This window comes from Anoplopoma fimbria, chromosome 13, assembly GCF_027596085.1.
Source record: "Anoplopoma fimbria isolate UVic2021 breed Golden Eagle Sablefish chromosome 13, Afim_UVic_2022, whole genome shotgun sequence".
NCBI classification, from domain to species: domain Eukaryota; kingdom Metazoa; phylum Chordata; class Actinopteri; order Perciformes; family Anoplopomatidae; genus Anoplopoma; species Anoplopoma fimbria.
The window spans coordinates 3,432,999-3,449,063 of NC_072461.1; the positions used below are offsets into that span (position 1 = coordinate 3,432,999).

At 39.2% G+C, this 16,065-nt stretch overlaps 2 protein-coding genes across 3 annotated transcripts; one reads left to right on the plus strand and one right to left on the minus strand.

The window, feature by feature from the left end:
* Positions 1–696: 696 nt before the first annotated feature.
* iqcd (IQ motif containing D) lies at positions 697–4,547 on the minus strand. 2 transcript variants are annotated; one of them, XM_054610404.1, is made up of 6 exons: positions 4,504–4,547; positions 4,317–4,385; positions 2,149–2,785; positions 1,791–2,000; positions 1,624–1,695; positions 697–1,047 (listed from the first exon to the last, which is right to left on the minus strand). In XM_054610404.1, the coding sequence occupies exons 3-6, from the start codon at positions 2,776–2,778 to the stop codon at positions 766–768; spliced, it is 1,194 nt and encodes a 397-aa protein (XP_054466379.1). In that variant the 5' UTR covers positions 2,779–2,785; positions 4,317–4,385; positions 4,504–4,547; the 3' UTR covers positions 697–765. The 2 variants fall into 2 exon arrangements, with proteins under 2 accessions (XP_054466379.1, XP_054466380.1); XM_054610405.1 differs by lacking the exons at positions 4,317–4,385; positions 4,504–4,547 and adding an exon at positions 3,003–3,043.
* On the plus strand, positions 3,280–15,972 carry tpcn1 (two pore segment channel 1). Its single transcript, XM_054610400.1, is given in 29 exon segments — positions 3,280–3,339; positions 3,476–3,583; positions 3,851–3,956; positions 6,740–6,876; positions 7,540–7,716; positions 7,798–7,911; positions 8,100–8,230; positions 8,388–8,476; positions 8,621–8,655; positions 8,769–8,827; positions 9,005–9,104; positions 9,243–9,359; positions 9,467–9,591; positions 9,674–9,722; positions 9,821–9,884; positions 9,975–10,019; positions 10,096–10,152; positions 10,240–10,293; positions 10,435–10,507; positions 11,280–11,387; positions 11,480–11,604; positions 11,607–11,640; positions 11,789–11,904; positions 14,209–14,255; positions 14,365–14,433; positions 14,560–14,656; positions 14,858–14,997; positions 15,090–15,170; positions 15,264–15,972. Coding segments are annotated over 27 exon segments (2,481 nt in total). The 5' UTR covers positions 3,280–3,339; positions 3,476–3,583; positions 3,851–3,865; the 3' UTR covers positions 15,411–15,972.
* Positions 15,973–16,065: the final 93 nt, after the last annotated feature.

Sequence of the window (16,065 nt, forward strand, 5' to 3'; positions counted from 1 at the left end):
AGCATTCAACAACTTTTGTTCATTCGGCTCCTCTTTGTTATTAACATGGCTTGATTATAAGTTCTGAAATAGTTCTGATAGTGGTAACTGTACATTTGAGGTTGACTTGTTTAAACTTGATAAACACTGTATATCTAGTAGTATTATCAGATAACTTATAATGTTTGTGGTTCATCCCTGGCTCCTCTTGTTGACAAATGAATGATATGTAATGTAGACATGTGATCATTCTGAACATAAGGTCTTATTATGCCACCCTGTGGCCATTAAAGAACACAGCAACTGGAACACCCGATGAATCTTATTTTACATGACTAGATCTGTTTTCAGTTTAAAGTTAAGAGCTATGCTGGAGATTTGCTGAGGTCATTAAACTCCATATACTTAAGAATTATAAACGTGTTGACTTAGAACAGGTGCAACAAATCTAAATGCCAAAACGTGTGTGGGTGTCCAATAGTAAAAAAAAAAACTATCTTATCTAATTATCTGCAGCTTTTTCAACATTTATGATTAGTTTGATATTGTCTGCAGCAAGAAGATATCTATATATTAAATGTTGATCACAAAAAATAGTAAGTGCTGTATTACTTGATAATGTGTTCTTCACAAAAAAGTATATACTAGATTAAAACATGAAGTACTTTATTAAAAACAACACACACATGACACACATACTGAATATGGAGTATAACGGGTTTTTTTTGTAAAAGACCGACAGACTGTTTATCTGTGTATCACCAGAGTAAGAAACTAGTCAGAGGTTTATTTGTTCTTCTTGCCTTTGCCTTTTTTGGCCTTCTTGCTTTTGCCCTTGTTCTTTAAGGACTTGCGAGTGCTGTAGCCTCTCCACCAGGCTTGGGCCAAAATAGCAGCTTTGGTCTTCAACTCCAGCTCTCTCATCTCCTCCTTTCTCTTCTCTTCTGCTAGCCGACGCTTCTCCTGGATCTGGATGCATTCCACCTCCAGTGCAGAAAAGGGTTTCTCCAGCTTCCTCAGCTCCTCCTCCTCCCTTTCATAATCCATTCCATTCAACTCCAGGTCGGCCTGATACAGGTGGTGGGGGCAGTTATTGTGTCGAGGTGTGCAAAAGGATGACGAAGAGTGAGAGATGGTGGTGGATAGAATGAAAAGTGAATATATAAAAAAAAAAAATTGACAAAAAGTACATTTAAACATAAATAGGTCCCATTTATAGGCCAACTCATTTCATAGATTTTGAGCAGGTACAAAGGCTCTAATGCATTTCTGATTAAGATGCGCCAAAACCAATTAATAAGGTTTTCTGATACACTGGAGGCCTCTGTCCTGGATTTCAAACCAGAGATAGCCTGAAGGCCTGACGTTTGATAAAGTAAAAATGGCAAAGATCAACTTCTCTAATGTGAAGATTGTCTGAGTTTTATGTTATATTTTTTAGAGCAGGATGATACATAAACTCATCTGGTTTAGAAAAGCATGTAAAGACTGACCAAATCCATCAGGTAATAAGGACTGTGAGATGCGGATCAAATGTTAAACACCCTGAATATAGCCTCAACACGCACATGAACTAGTGTCCAGAGATACACACTTATATTTTTTCCAGATACTTATTTCACTTTGTGGGGGCGGAGTTTGTACCTGGGTTTCTTCTATTTCATTGTCAAAGCTTTCTAGCAAGTTTTCAATTTCTGTCTCCAGCTTTTCATTTTTCTGCCAAGGGAAAAAAAAACAGTAACAGTGAAATTGGTTCTAATGAAACTTACACATGATAGTACATTTACTGTGAAATGATACACTAAACTTACCTCTTGGATTTCTCTCTCTACCTGCCTGTTTTTAAGGATCAAATTGTTGAGGTCACTGTTCAGCTGATCAATCTCCTGTTGTATACCGGTGTGCTTCATGTTTTGTGACTGGCCCTGCTTCTCAGCAAGAAGTGACGTACCCGGTTCTTGTCTGTTGTTCCCTTTTAGAGAACTCTGCATATTTTGTATCTCATCATTTTTCTGAGCGATCTGTGATACAATCAGAAAGATAAGGGAGGTAAGATCAAGAGTAGAAGAATAATGGCTTAAAAAATAACAATTGAAGCTAGTTATAAATGTGGTAGACCAGAGTCTTGTGTGAGGGTCTTCTTTTTCAATATCAAATTTGGTGCGTTACCTTTGCATTTACTTGCTTCATGTCTGTGGCTACTTCTTCTTCCTGTGAAGCTATGTGATCCAGATCGTGGGCAGGGGATGAAGACACCTGCTTGTGGAGAACCTGCTGTAGCTCCTCATCCGGACTGATCAGCAACCTTTCTACCACATGGCTGTGAAACTTCTCAAGTCCTTTAATAAGCATGTACTCACTTTCCCCTACTTTCATACCTAGCCCTGCCATCAAACCACAAATGGCATCTGGATGGGATCGGGCAACCCTTAGCAGATCCCTGACAGAGTCCTTGAAGTCCTTCTCAAGCTGAGCCCTTGCTTTTTCAACTTCTCCCTCTTGTTCCCCATCTGACACCTGATTGAGACCTTCAAGTGTCTCCAGTCTTCCATCTAATATTTGATGCTCTTTAATTGCCCTACTCAATTCCTTGTCCACAACACCGGACACACTGTTTAACTGGAGGACAGCAGGCAGGGTAGCTGCAATCTCAACCTGGCCAATGCAGTTTACCAAAATGCTTGCGATGCATTGGGCCTCGTGAGAGAGCAGCTTCTTCTGTGACACTTCCTGGTTCTTCTGACAATCTTCTGATTGGGTCTTTGTCTTTGCCAGCACTGTGGCCCCTTTTGCAGACATAATGGCACTGGATGGTTGGAAAACAGTTAAGCACAGCAAAAGATTAAGGATGTAACATTTGTATAGGTTATCTTATATGTTATTTCACCTGGGCCAGTGCTTAGACTTTATACATGCAATAAGGCTTGAAGAAGTAATCTACCACAATAATAGTGAAGATAAGTTCATCACTACCCTTGAGGGTTGTCATGTGGAGGTATTATTGTAGCAAGCTACATAGTTACCTGTAGACTCCGCAAGAAGAAAATAGTGTTGACTTTCTCTGTTGCTAAGATACCACTAATGCGGATGTGGGTACCAAATCACTGGCACATAATTCAGATTATAATGGATGCATATATGAATACCTTAATTTAATAAAAATAAATAAATAAATAAGTGAATCATATTAATGTGACATGCGTTTTAAAACATTATCTTAGAGCCATTGACTTTTATTTTGAAAATCCGGCGACGTTCTCCCAGCCTGCCGTAAATCGCTCCAGTGTCGTGACTGTTTGTTGATCCGGTTATAACCACAGTATATGTACAGCTTGTGTAGGTATCTTCAGTAGCTGTCAGGTACTGAACGGTTGACTAAGATACAGATATTGGATGTAGTAACAGGTTGGATGTAGTAACAGGTTGGATGTAGTAACAGGTTGGATGTAGTAACAGGTTGGATGTAGTAACAGGTTAAATGTCTTCTCGCATCCAGCAGAAAGCTTGATGAGCTGTGATGAAGCCCTGATGGACACAGACCGGTGACCTGTGACAGGACAAAGACCACATCTGACACCGACAAGTGTCTGTCAACTTGAGAACTGTTAGTTCCTGTTTTGAAATCCACACACACACACACACACACACACACACACACACACACACACACACACACACACACACACACACACACACACACAGTCAGCTGGCCTCTCAGTTAGCACAGCCCAGAAGTAACCGGGTTGTTTGCTGTTAACTAACGTGATCTGCAAGATGTGCAGTTATCTTGCAGATTGCGGAACAACGTGCACACTTATTTAAGCCAGTGAGCAGCTCAGAGAAACTACTATCTGAACATTGTGACATTAAGGATTTGTCTGCTGTTATGGAGTCTGACGACGACGTGCCTCTCATCTTAACCTGGGACGAAGCGAACAGCGGGTTACTCCACGACGAGACCGAGAGAGTGGACGAAAGTAAGTCCTCATGAGGAACATGGAGTTATGCAAACCAGGCCTGCGACTGTGGACATGGGTTTGGATTCGCATGGTATCAGATCAAAAACACAGCTAAAACTAATGCAGTCTAATATTAACATCCTGGCAATATATCCAGCCTTGTTTTTTGTTTGACACTTAAAGTCATATGGAATATGTAGTTTGTGGTGATGTTGCATTGTATTATATTAATAAATGTTTAACATTTTTAGTATACCCTCATGCAACTTGAAGGTGGACAACAGCACAGCAAACTACAGCCTCCAAAAGTGCATACATTTAAATCAACCCCTCTCTAAAACACTTTCCACTTAAGTTATCTACCAACTTAGCTGGTACCTGTGTATAGGCTGGTTGGTCTTTTCTTCTGGATGAGGGATCCATTCAGCTTTTTTGGCTCCATGCTGGCTGTTTTTGTACAAGTATAGAACTTTATAGTGTTGTTTACTGATGAGTGTTTAGTATTTTTGTATATGATATTATATTAATATATTTTGTGATATGTGGTTGATGCTTGTCTACTTACCAGATGTGCACGAGCGCTGTCCGAAGATGTTTAATGTTGTTGACAGTAAGCTGCATACATGCTGTATGTCTAGGCCATACTGCATTAATGGGGAGCAGAGGTTGTCCAACAGGCACTGAGATCACGTGTGTGTTTGTGTGTGTGTGTGTGTGTGTGTGTGTGTGTGTGTGTGTGTGTGTGTGTGTGTGTGTGTGTGTGTGTGTGTGTGTGTGTGTGTGCACGCTCTACGTATGGGTATCCATGCATCCACTAAACATAGTAATCCTGCTGCCTTTGTATATAAGCTACAAAATGACCCATCTGAGAAACAGCTGCCTCAGCAGACTGGTGCACCCCTCAGCCCCTCCCTGGTGCTCATGTGTGTGTAGCGTGTGTGAATGTCTGCAGCCTGTGTGTAAGTGTGTCTGTGTTCGTGAGCGTACTGGATAATGTTCTCTGGCTCTCGAGATGAACAGGAAGAGGAGAGGATTTTTTTTTCCTCAGGATATTTGGGAATGGTGGACAAGGAGGAAGTATCATACTGTTCTTGCTGTTCTTGCTGTTCGCTGTTGGAGCGTTCTGGATAGAGTGGGAGTTTGAACCTGGACACTGGGAAAGAAGGTTGCATTGTATCACCTCAGTGACAAATTACTTGCCTGGATAGAAGTGTGGAGTTCAGTTTTACTGCTGGCGGTCAGATCCCTTCAGATCACCACAAAACTATGATTTATTTGTCCTGGGAGAAACGGTCATGACTGCTGAGCCTGTTTGTGTTTCTGTGAGCCTCAGCCCAATGTGTTTTTGACCGGGAGCTCTAAACACGTTATTGTTCTCTAACAAATGAGGGGTTGGAGTGGCACATGACAGACAAGCGGTGTACTCCTGTCAGGATACAAGCCAGGCTGTCGCTGGACTGGAATTTGATCTTCGAACTTTAACTCAATCTGCTGCCGTCACGGTGGACAGGAACTATCTGTGACCGACTTTCAGAGATTCATCTGGTCACCTCAACGTTTTATTCCAAGGAGTCGTGCTTGAAACAGAAACAGTTTGTGGGAAGAGCACCTAGATAGACTCAGACACAACTACATTATGCAGCTTCTAATAGACAAATAGTGTTTACTTACTTAATCAAGAAAGAAAATGCGATTTATATTTGAGAGATCCTGCTTAAATCTGTAATTTAAGGTTATTAGACAATATTGAGTTAATCTGGATTTAATCTTTTCAGTTAAACTTTTGAGTTCGTTTTGCAGACAGTTCTTTGTTCTTAAACCTACACTATCTGTGTCATTTACAATATATTGATTAGATATATATGTCATTTGAAGATAGTCACTCTACCTCTCGTAGCGCAAGATTAATTCCTCCTGTGGTTTTATATCTCTTGTGACTGCATCCTGTCTGTGGAAGGAAGGGGACGTAATGGACAATGTGATATCAGTGCAAACACAGCATTTTCTTAGAAACTGGCTGCCCTGAATTCAAAGTTCAAACTCTGTGTCTAAGTCAGGAGGCTAATGTTTGCAACTGTGCAAGTCGCATTTCACTCTCACTGGTGACAGTATCTCTCATCAAAGTGACTTTTATAGATGTTCTTTCCCAAAAGAAGAAACCAATTGTCAAAGAAATACTAAGCTTCATAAGCGTTGCCAATTGTTTTGAATGGTGTTCTGTCTCCAGTGACACTTTGATCCCGCAGCTTGGCCTGAATATTTCTGAACCTGTAAGGACTCGCCTCCAGACTGAGTTTCTGGAGTTTACATCTGGCCTGAGTGGAATGTTTGGCCATCTGTATCTCCAGATGTGTGTAGATGTTGGAACAAGACCAGGGCACTGTGGATGACACCAACACACACACACACACACACACACACACACAAACAAACACGTGCTGTGGACTTCAGTGACCTTGAATCATTCACACACAACTGGTGCATAGAGACAAATCCAATCTGATCAATGGAGTGTATATGTGGACAGGCAGCTGGTTCCCATGAAGATCAGACCCACAACGGGAGTCCAGTAGTGATCTCCTCCTATGCCTTACAGTTAGAACTAGACTGCATTGGTAGGCCCACACCACTCTTTGTTCTGTGTGTGCGTGCGTGCGTGCGTGCGTGTGTGTGTGTGTGTGTGTTACCCATATACAAAAGGATGAATGTGTAAAGTGAAGTTAAAATGTATTGTTCTTTTCCACATATAGGCTGCATCAAAACATTGAAACTTTCGTGTTCTTGAATGTGTTATCTTCCAGATGGAGGAGGAGGCAATTATGACATAGTGAACAACGCTGTGCTCTCAACACCTGGGCCACAAAACCACAGAGCCCAAAACGTGTCGTTACGCCAAAGCTGGGAGATGAACTACCAAGAGGCAGCCATCTACCTGCAGGTATTCACAAGCAGAGGATTGTGGCACTTGTTAGTTACTGAGTGTACAGGGCAGCTGAGTTTACATGGTCATATAATGGTTTTTATTACACCCTCCACACTGCATGACCTACAGATGGTTTGTGCTCTTTCAATGTGTCTATACTTCACGTCATGATCAGCTGCTAGAGGTAATAAATCAATAAGGACACAAAGAACGAAACTTCAAAATACAAAAGAAAGTAGGGAAGCACAATGAGAAGCACAATGAAAACAAGACAAAGACTCACTTGTGAAAAGTTTGATCTCTTGGGCTACTGTTCAAAAACACGAAGGATACCTTTACGAAAAGGTACAACTTCTTGAATAGATAGTGTTTACCTCACTTGTGGTTGCACAAATGGACATTGTGAATTATATGTGGTCATGTTTTGCCCTGTGTGGGTTATGGAAGCTTCCCACCACACAGCACATTTTTTACATCATGGCTAGGAAAATGTGTCACTGCTTCATCACACCAGTATGAGAGATTTAAGTTATGCTAATGCGTTGTTTCTCAGACCATAAAATACCGCTCCATAGTGGTCGGACATTACTTTAATCAAGATCTTTCAGAATCAATAAATAAACAAAAAAAAGGGTTTCCTTGTGTGGTTTAAATGGTTCATTAATATTTCACATACAGGAGGGAGAGAACAATGATAAGTTCTTCACCCATCCTCGAAACCCAAAGGCGCTGGCAGCGTACCTGTTTGCCCACAACCACCTGTTCTACATGATGGAGTTGCTGACGGGCCTACTGCTGATGATGCTGTCGCTGTGTGAAGCTCCAGCTGTGCCCTCACTGCGCCTAGATGTATACGTGAGTAAACATATACACACAAACACAAGCTCATACACACAGTTTCCTGTAACCGTACATGTGTGTTTGATACCTCTGCAGGTTCATGCCACTCTGGAGCTGCTGGCTTTGGTTATGGTGGCATTTGAGCTATGCATGAAACTCCGCTGGTTAGGCTTCCACACCTTCATACGACACAAGAGGACCATGGTGAAGGTAACTGATCCATGATGGGTACTTTCTGAAGGCATTGTAGTTCCCTCAGCATGCTGGGTGATGGCTCTCATAGGGTCTGGTCCAATAAGGGAAGGCAGTCACACTGCTGTCTGCAGGCTGCACGTCATAAGTTGGGATTCAGCTTCCGTCACTGCATATTGTTCATGTTGTCTCCTCTCCTTGATCAGACATGTGTGCTGCTGCTACAGTTCGTGGAGGCCATAGTGGTTCTGATCAGACAGACGTCTCACGTGAGAGTGACCAGAGCTCTCAGACCAATTTTCCTGGTGGATTGTAGATACTGTGGTGCTGTGCGCAGGTACATAATGACTAAAAACAACACAAACATTTGGAATTGGTTTATCGCCCTTTTTCATGTTTTTCCATGATTTTGCCCCACCACTATAACATACAAACACCACTTATTTTACTGTTAAACGTAGTCATTACTGACAAGGTTTCTTTTATCCAATCAGAAACTTGCGTCAGATCTTCCAGTCCCTTCCACCTTTTATTGACATCCTTCTACTGCTACTCTTCTTCATGGTTATATTTGCTATCTTGGGTAAGAATGCTTATTATTTTCAAGTATATTAAAGGCTGTTGATTCTTTTCTGCCACCTTTTTAAGGAAAATTATAAAATAGCCATCTACTGTTTTTAGAGGGAACAGGGTTTCCTGTTACTATGATTGTTTTCTTTCTCCCCAGGTTTCTGCCTCTTCTCTACAAACACTTCTGACACGGTACGTTAAATCTTTAGTGCCTGACATTAGTTTGTGTGAGTAACAAAAGTTTGGGGATCTTTGGGTCTGCAGTGGTCAGATTTCGTACCATAAACTGTCTCCTCTCGCCACAGTACTTCAGCACCCTGGAGAACAGCCTCGTCAGTCTGTTTGTGCTCCTGACCACAGCAAAGTAAGCACATCGTTACATATAGTAATGTTCAGTTTTCTGCAAGCAATACTTCCTACTTTCAGAGCTCATCATAAATGTAGTTTTTATTCCTCACCACGTGTGTGTTTATGCCAATTCCACATTTTTTTACTTTGTGTCTCATGACTTGTGTATGTCATGCTTCCCTCTTTCTTGTAGTTTCCCTGATGTGATGATGCCAGCGTACTCAAAGAACCGCTGGTCCTGTGTTTTCTTCATTGTTTACCTCTCCATAGAGCTCTACTTCGTCATGAACCTGGTACAAATAGGGTTAGGGTTAGGGTTAGGCTTGTTTTCACCACTGTTACCATTTCATTCTTATTAGAAATAGACATGGCATGCAATAAGCCCTTTTTTTGTGATCACTCATCAGCTTCACTTCTCTGTCTCCCTCCAGCTCTTGGCAGTGGTGTTTGATACGTTCAATGACGTTGAGAAGATGAAGTTTAAATCTCTTTTACTCCACAAACGCTCTGCTATTGACCATGCCTTTCAGCTGTTAGTTAGCCGGCAGGTACGACCTCGCTATTCTATGTATTTTGTTTGGTACTAATTATGTATTTAATATGAGGCGCTCACGTCCACAGCATTTTATCTGTTTCTCTGCTGTTTTCTTTCTAGAGGCCGATGGGTGTGTCGCTGAAACAGTTTGATGGTCTAATGCGATTTTACAGACCACGAATGTCTGCAAGAGACCGCTTCCTCACATATAAAGCTCTTAACACCTCAGGGGCTCCTATGCTCAGGTATTGGCCCGACACACTCTTTTCTGTTTAAATTCTTCTGCATTTAATTCCATTGTAACATTTTTTGTTTATTCTGCTACAGTCTACAGGACTTTTACAAATTCTATGAAGTCACTGGCCTTAAATGGAAGGTACGTAGCCTTACTGTATATTTTCACTGTGCAGTTATAATTTACTCTATGCTCTGTCCCTTTAGAGTACATGTACTGAGTGTGTGTGTGTTGTTTAGGCACGACGCAGTGGAGAACATTGGTTTGATGACCTTCCTCACACGACCTTCATCATTTTCAAAGGCAAATTCTCTTTTTCTCTTCTTGTGTTTTGACTAAACAAATCTGTATGATGAATCCATATTCTCACTTCATTCTTCTCTACTTTATTAGGCATCAACCTGCTTGTGAAGTCAAAGCCCTTCCAATATGCCATGTGTAAGTGTCATCATCTCCATTCTCCCTGCTGTCCTCAGACACAGCGAGCCTTTTTAACCTTTTCTCTTGGCTGCAGATGCGGTGGTGGCCATCAATGGTGTGTGGATCCTCGTGGAGACTTACACGCTGAATAGTAAGATCTTTCCCGCTGACATTAAGGCATGTGACAGAAGGAAAGTGTGTTGCACTACAGATCTCTCACCTTTCTGTCCTCATGCAGGTGGATTTTCCTGGTCCAGAATTGTACCCTGGAGCTACATTGTTTTTCTGACCAGTGAGTAGGCCGCGTTCTGTCTCCCACTCACATAGAACATCATCATTTGCTGTAAATCTAGTCATAGTGGGCGTCATGAATTAAAGTTGTTTATATGCACTTTCACCAATATTAACTCTGCCTCTGTCCTTCCACTTTTAGTATATGGTGTAGAGGTGTTATTGAAAATAACTGGTTTGGGGCCGATGGCTTATTTCAGCTCTGGGTGGAATCTGTGAGTAATAACTTGGATACTGGGTTGATTGATTGATTGACATATTGAATGAGTACTGAAATCAAAAACTTCAGACTTGTAGCGGAGCATTACAATGAACATAAGACTGCATACATCCATAGACCCTGTTCCAGCCTGTGGATTTGAATTCAGTACTCTAACTTCAGTAGTTTTAAAGGCAGGGTTGGTAATCTTCTTCAAAAACATTCATGATATTTTTGTTGAAATTCTCGATACGTCGTAAAAGCAATCAATAAAACAAATGCTCAAAAAAAGAAAAAAGTTGAATATCTGTGGTTCTCGCAGTGCTATCATAAGCCTGTCATATCTTTGCATTTGAAATGCTGTTCATTCATCGCTCCTCATGGAAGTCTTCCATCAGCTGCTAGCTTTACAGCTGTGAGTGCTAACAATAGCCAAGTTCCTTGTTTATGTTCATTATGACAGTTTTGGAGAGTGGCTTTGGAGGGAGGCCTGAAGAGATAGGATATCATTGGTGCAGACTTTGCAACTTTCTTGCTAGATTTAGCAACTTTTGGAGCTATTGCTGCTACCTACTTTGATTGGAAAAGAGTTGGCAACACTGGGCTGTTTTTTCTTTCGGTTTTATTTTTATTTATTACATTTCTTTAATCTAGCGTTCTCTTACTAGTTTGTCAAGATTACCAACCCTATCTTAAATGTGGCTTTAGTGTGGCTTAAATACATTTCAACATGTACCACAGACTGGTTCTGTATGTTCTGTTTATGCTCGCTGTGCTTGTCTGTCCAGGTTCGATTTCTCAGTGACCGTGTTTGCCTTCATGGGCCTGATTGCTCTTGCCTTCGACATGGAGCCGTTTTACTTTATCGTAGTTCTCAGACCCTTTCAGCTGCTCCGGTACACTTTTATTTCTTATTCCCAAGAGCCTAATATTCATGTACTTATATTTCACTTGTTATGTTAAAACTGTGATCTACTGTCTTTCACAGGTTGTTTAAAATAAAGCAGAGATATCGTAACGTGTTGGACACCATGTTTGAGCTCTTCCCAAGGATGGCAAGTCTGGGGTTGACCTTAATCATCTTCTACTACTCCTTTGCTATTGTTGGGATGGAGTTTTTGCAGATGTAATTTATCCAAACTGCTGCAAGTAAGTCAAGCAATAACATATTTTTTTGCATTCTCTTTATTGATTAATTGGGATGTGTAGGCATTAACACTGATCTTCTGTATTTTCTTATACCTTGTGCACTAGATGATAAATTATATTCACTTCAATTATTTTCTTTTCTTCTCAGCACCAGCACAGTGGCAGAATCCTACAGACAGATAAATGTCACGTATGGCAACAAAACAGTGTTGGAAGAAGGCTACTATTATCTCAATAACTTCAACAACATTCTCAGCAGCTTTGGTAATTTTTCAAATTTTTCTTTTAAAAATAAGGCTGGAAATATTCTGTATTGTTGCTTTGTCAACCAATCCCATGAAAAGACACAAACCAAATATGTGTTTGTAGGTTCACACTTCCTGAGCATTGTTCTTTCTGAAGAAGTAAAACAGAAATATAAAGTTCATTTTAAAAAAGCCTGAATCATTTCCACGTACTACAAGCCTTGACGCCAGTATTGTTTCATCTTGGTAGTCTGTGTGTGATTCACCATGGGGTCACATGTGGTCCAAGTTCAAAGTTGAGCATAACATACTATACTAGGAGATTTTTATTAACATACTATACTACGACATTTTATTACATGTTCTGACATATTATACTATGAACATTTATGACATACTATATTTTGAATTTTTATGACATACTACACTATTACTATTCTTTGACATTTTATACAATTACTTTTTTGATGTTTTATGACAAACAATACTATGGCTTTTTGTGACTTTTCTTTCAAGATACTATACTATACTTTTGAAAATTATAACTTTTCATGATTTTTTTCGACAAACTATTCTATGACTTTTTTAATGATTTGTTTCAACCTACTATACTATGACTTTTTATATGACTTTGTTCGGCATACCACATTATGACTTTTTTCGAAAACTAACTTTATTTAGACATACTATACTATGCCTTTTTCAATTACTTTTTTATCATACAATACTATGACCCTTTATGAATTTTCCTGGGAATCTATACTATATTGAGACTTTTTATGTCATAACGTACTGTGACTTTTGACATACCACATCATGACTTTTTGTGACATCTAATAGTATATATTTTTTTATAACTTTTCATGACCTACCATACTATTACTTTTTTGAATTACTTTTTATGTTATACTATACCATGACCTTTTTTTTACTTTTTATGTGACTTTTTTTATGTTTTATAGTGTACTTCTATGACTTTTCTTTTACATAATATATATTACTTTTTGTGACTTTTTTCAACATAATGTCACTTTTTTGTGACTTTATTTGACATACTATATTCAAAAACTATTCGATAACTTTTCATGATTTTTTTAATATTACCTTTTTATATCATACAATACTATGACAGTTTTTTTGAGATTATATACTATTACTTTTAATGACTTTACTTTTTTTCATACTGTACTATGACTTTTTGTAAATTGTCCTGGCATTCTATACTATGAGTTTTTTGACATACCACATCATGACTTTTTGTTCCATCTAATAGGATATACTTTTTATTACTTTTCATGACCATACTATGACTTTTTTGAATGACTTTTTATGACATACTATCCTATGACATTTTTATGCCTTTTTCTGAAATACTGTACAAATTATTTATTTTGACCTTATATGACATACTATACTAGGAGTTTTTTTTAATTACTTTTATGTAATATTTTACTATGACTTTAATAACTTTTTATGATATACTGTACTATTGAATTGTTTACTTTTTCTGACATAGTTTGACTTTCTTAGACATACAATACTATGACTTTTATGTGACTTTTTTTCTTCATACTATACTATGAACTTTTTGACTATACTTTCAGTTTTAGATGTCTTTTTATGGCATACTATACAGGCTTTCTTTGTCATTTTTTCAACATACTGCACAATTACTTTTTTATGACATACTACACTATTAGTCTTCTTTATGACATTTTATACATTTACTTTTTTGATGTTTTATGACAAACAATACTATGGCTTTTTGTGACTTTTTATGTGATACTGTACTATCACTTTTTTGAGTTTTTAATGACTTTTTATGTGATGTTTTATTACTTTTTGATTTTTCATGAAATACTATACTATGACTTTTTTGACGTTTAATGACATACTATACTATGACTTTTTGTGACTTTCTATGTCATTTTTTTAACTACGTTTTGACTTTTCATGACATACTATAATATGACTTTTATGACTTTATTCCACAAAGTATAATATAACTTTTCATGATTGTTTTTTTAGATGCCAAACTATAACTTTTCATGATTTATTTGACATACTATACTATGACTTTTTTTGTCATAGTAAGTCTGTTTTGATAACAGTATTTGGTTTTTTCCTGGTCTGTCCATAGGACCACGACAATAGAGTCCCAACCGTGCAAGATGCAGCTTTAACTTAATAGCTGGTTGTTGTTTTGAAAAAAGCTTTGTTGAACAAGGAGTAGAGCGTTTATTTTTTAGTTATTATTTCTTTAGATGGGTACATTTTCCTGTTTTCCAATTTGTTTATTCATTTCTTTTCTTTTTACCGCCAGTGACTCTGTTTGAACTGACTGTGGTCAATAACTGGTACATTACCATGGTAAGACGAGTCATTTATCCCTCATCTTTCATCAGTCACTACACTGCAGTCTTGCCATTTATAACAGGTGTGTTGCTGTTTTACTGATGCTGCGTTTACTGTCCTTCAGGAAGGTGTAACCTCCATGACAACCCACTGGAGCCGGCTCTACTTCATGACCTTTTACATAGTTACCATGGTGAGGCCTGTGCAGTCTTATGAGTTTTTGATATGTCTGTGGAAGTACGCACTACATTTCTGCTTCAATTTGTGCATTGATGTTGTTAATGTAACCGTGCATGTGTGTGATATTTAATCTCTCCAGGTGGTGATGACCATCATCGTGGCGTTCATTCTGGATGCTTTTGTGTTCCGCATGAACTACAGCCGCAAGAACCGCGAACCAGTAGAAAACCCAGAGGGTGAGTTTGAATGTGTGTGTACATTGTGTATACATATACATAATGTATAGCACTTTGGAACAAAAGCCTTTATGTATTCTTGAATCTGAGTATTTCTTGAACAGATAAAAGGCTCATTTAATAATGCTGCCAGTACTGTATGAAAGTTTAAGTTAGCTGTTCAGTGAGTTATTTTAATTTCTGTGTGTGCACATGCTCTAGATGAAAACGGGATAGTGTTTGAAGTAGAGGTGAGTCGGGATGAAGCTCTGGCCACTCTGGAGCTGTACAAACAGACCTGCCCAGGACTGTCCTCTCTCAACTCTTTACAGGGAGTCCTACAAACTATGGACAGAGGAGGGGTGAGACAACACACAGACAATAAACTCTTATTCCTCTTCTCTTCACATGTAGTCTAACTAACCCACTTTTTCTCGTGCTTTGGTGTGTACAGCACACGTCTCTGGTGTACTTAGGTCGCAGGTCTAGGACGAAGAGTGACCTCAGCATGAAAATGTACGAGGAGGAGATACAGGTGAGAAACTGAAGAAATTATTCTGAATGCCATGTCAGTCGTTTGTTTGTTTGTTTGTTGTAACCTCCTCACTTTCTCTACGTCTCGTTTCAGCACGAGTGGTATACAGAGTATTCAAGGGAAAACCTGGCTGAGCAAGACCAAAGCCTGGAGCAGGATCTGGACCGACCAGTCTCTGACCCGTCTTCCTTCGTTGAGCCTCAGCTCAACTCACAGACTGGACCTCACAGTGTCAACTAATGCACAGTGAAAGCAGTACAAACCCATCACCATCTCAGCGTTTTTAAATGAAAATAAACCCCATCACTCCAGGTCTTCCCCAGTTCATCCACGCTCCACGTTTACCACTGTGGAAAACTAGTCCGGGACACTTGAGACGAGTTGATAATGACTCCCTGATGGAACCGTCACCACGGACAATAAGACAGCGGTGCGTGTCTGTTGCTCGACCAGTGAAGCTAAGCTTTTTTGGGCCAATATTACCAGGGATCCTGTACGGTATGTTGTTTGTGTACTGCTGTAGGCCTTTTGTGACCTCCTGTAAAACTTGTAGTACTTTAATCCGATGCCTTAGTTGATTGGTTCATCTGATTAGTATTAACAGACACTACATCTAAGTTATCTGAAAACCAAAAGTATAAACACTAACACTCCTTTTAGCTCAACCCAACAAAACGATCACAGTGTATCTGCTAACTAATGTCTCAACAGACTATAGTATTTTACTTTTATATCATTTCTTATTCTGTAATGTATTTCAGTGAGTTAAGAAGGGATTTTAATAAACTTTTCGAATAGTCAAGTGCATATATGTGTTTTTGATGTACTATCATACCACTGGTAACTGCTTATTTACTTACAATGGTATCATTCAACACAGACCAGCATACCATTA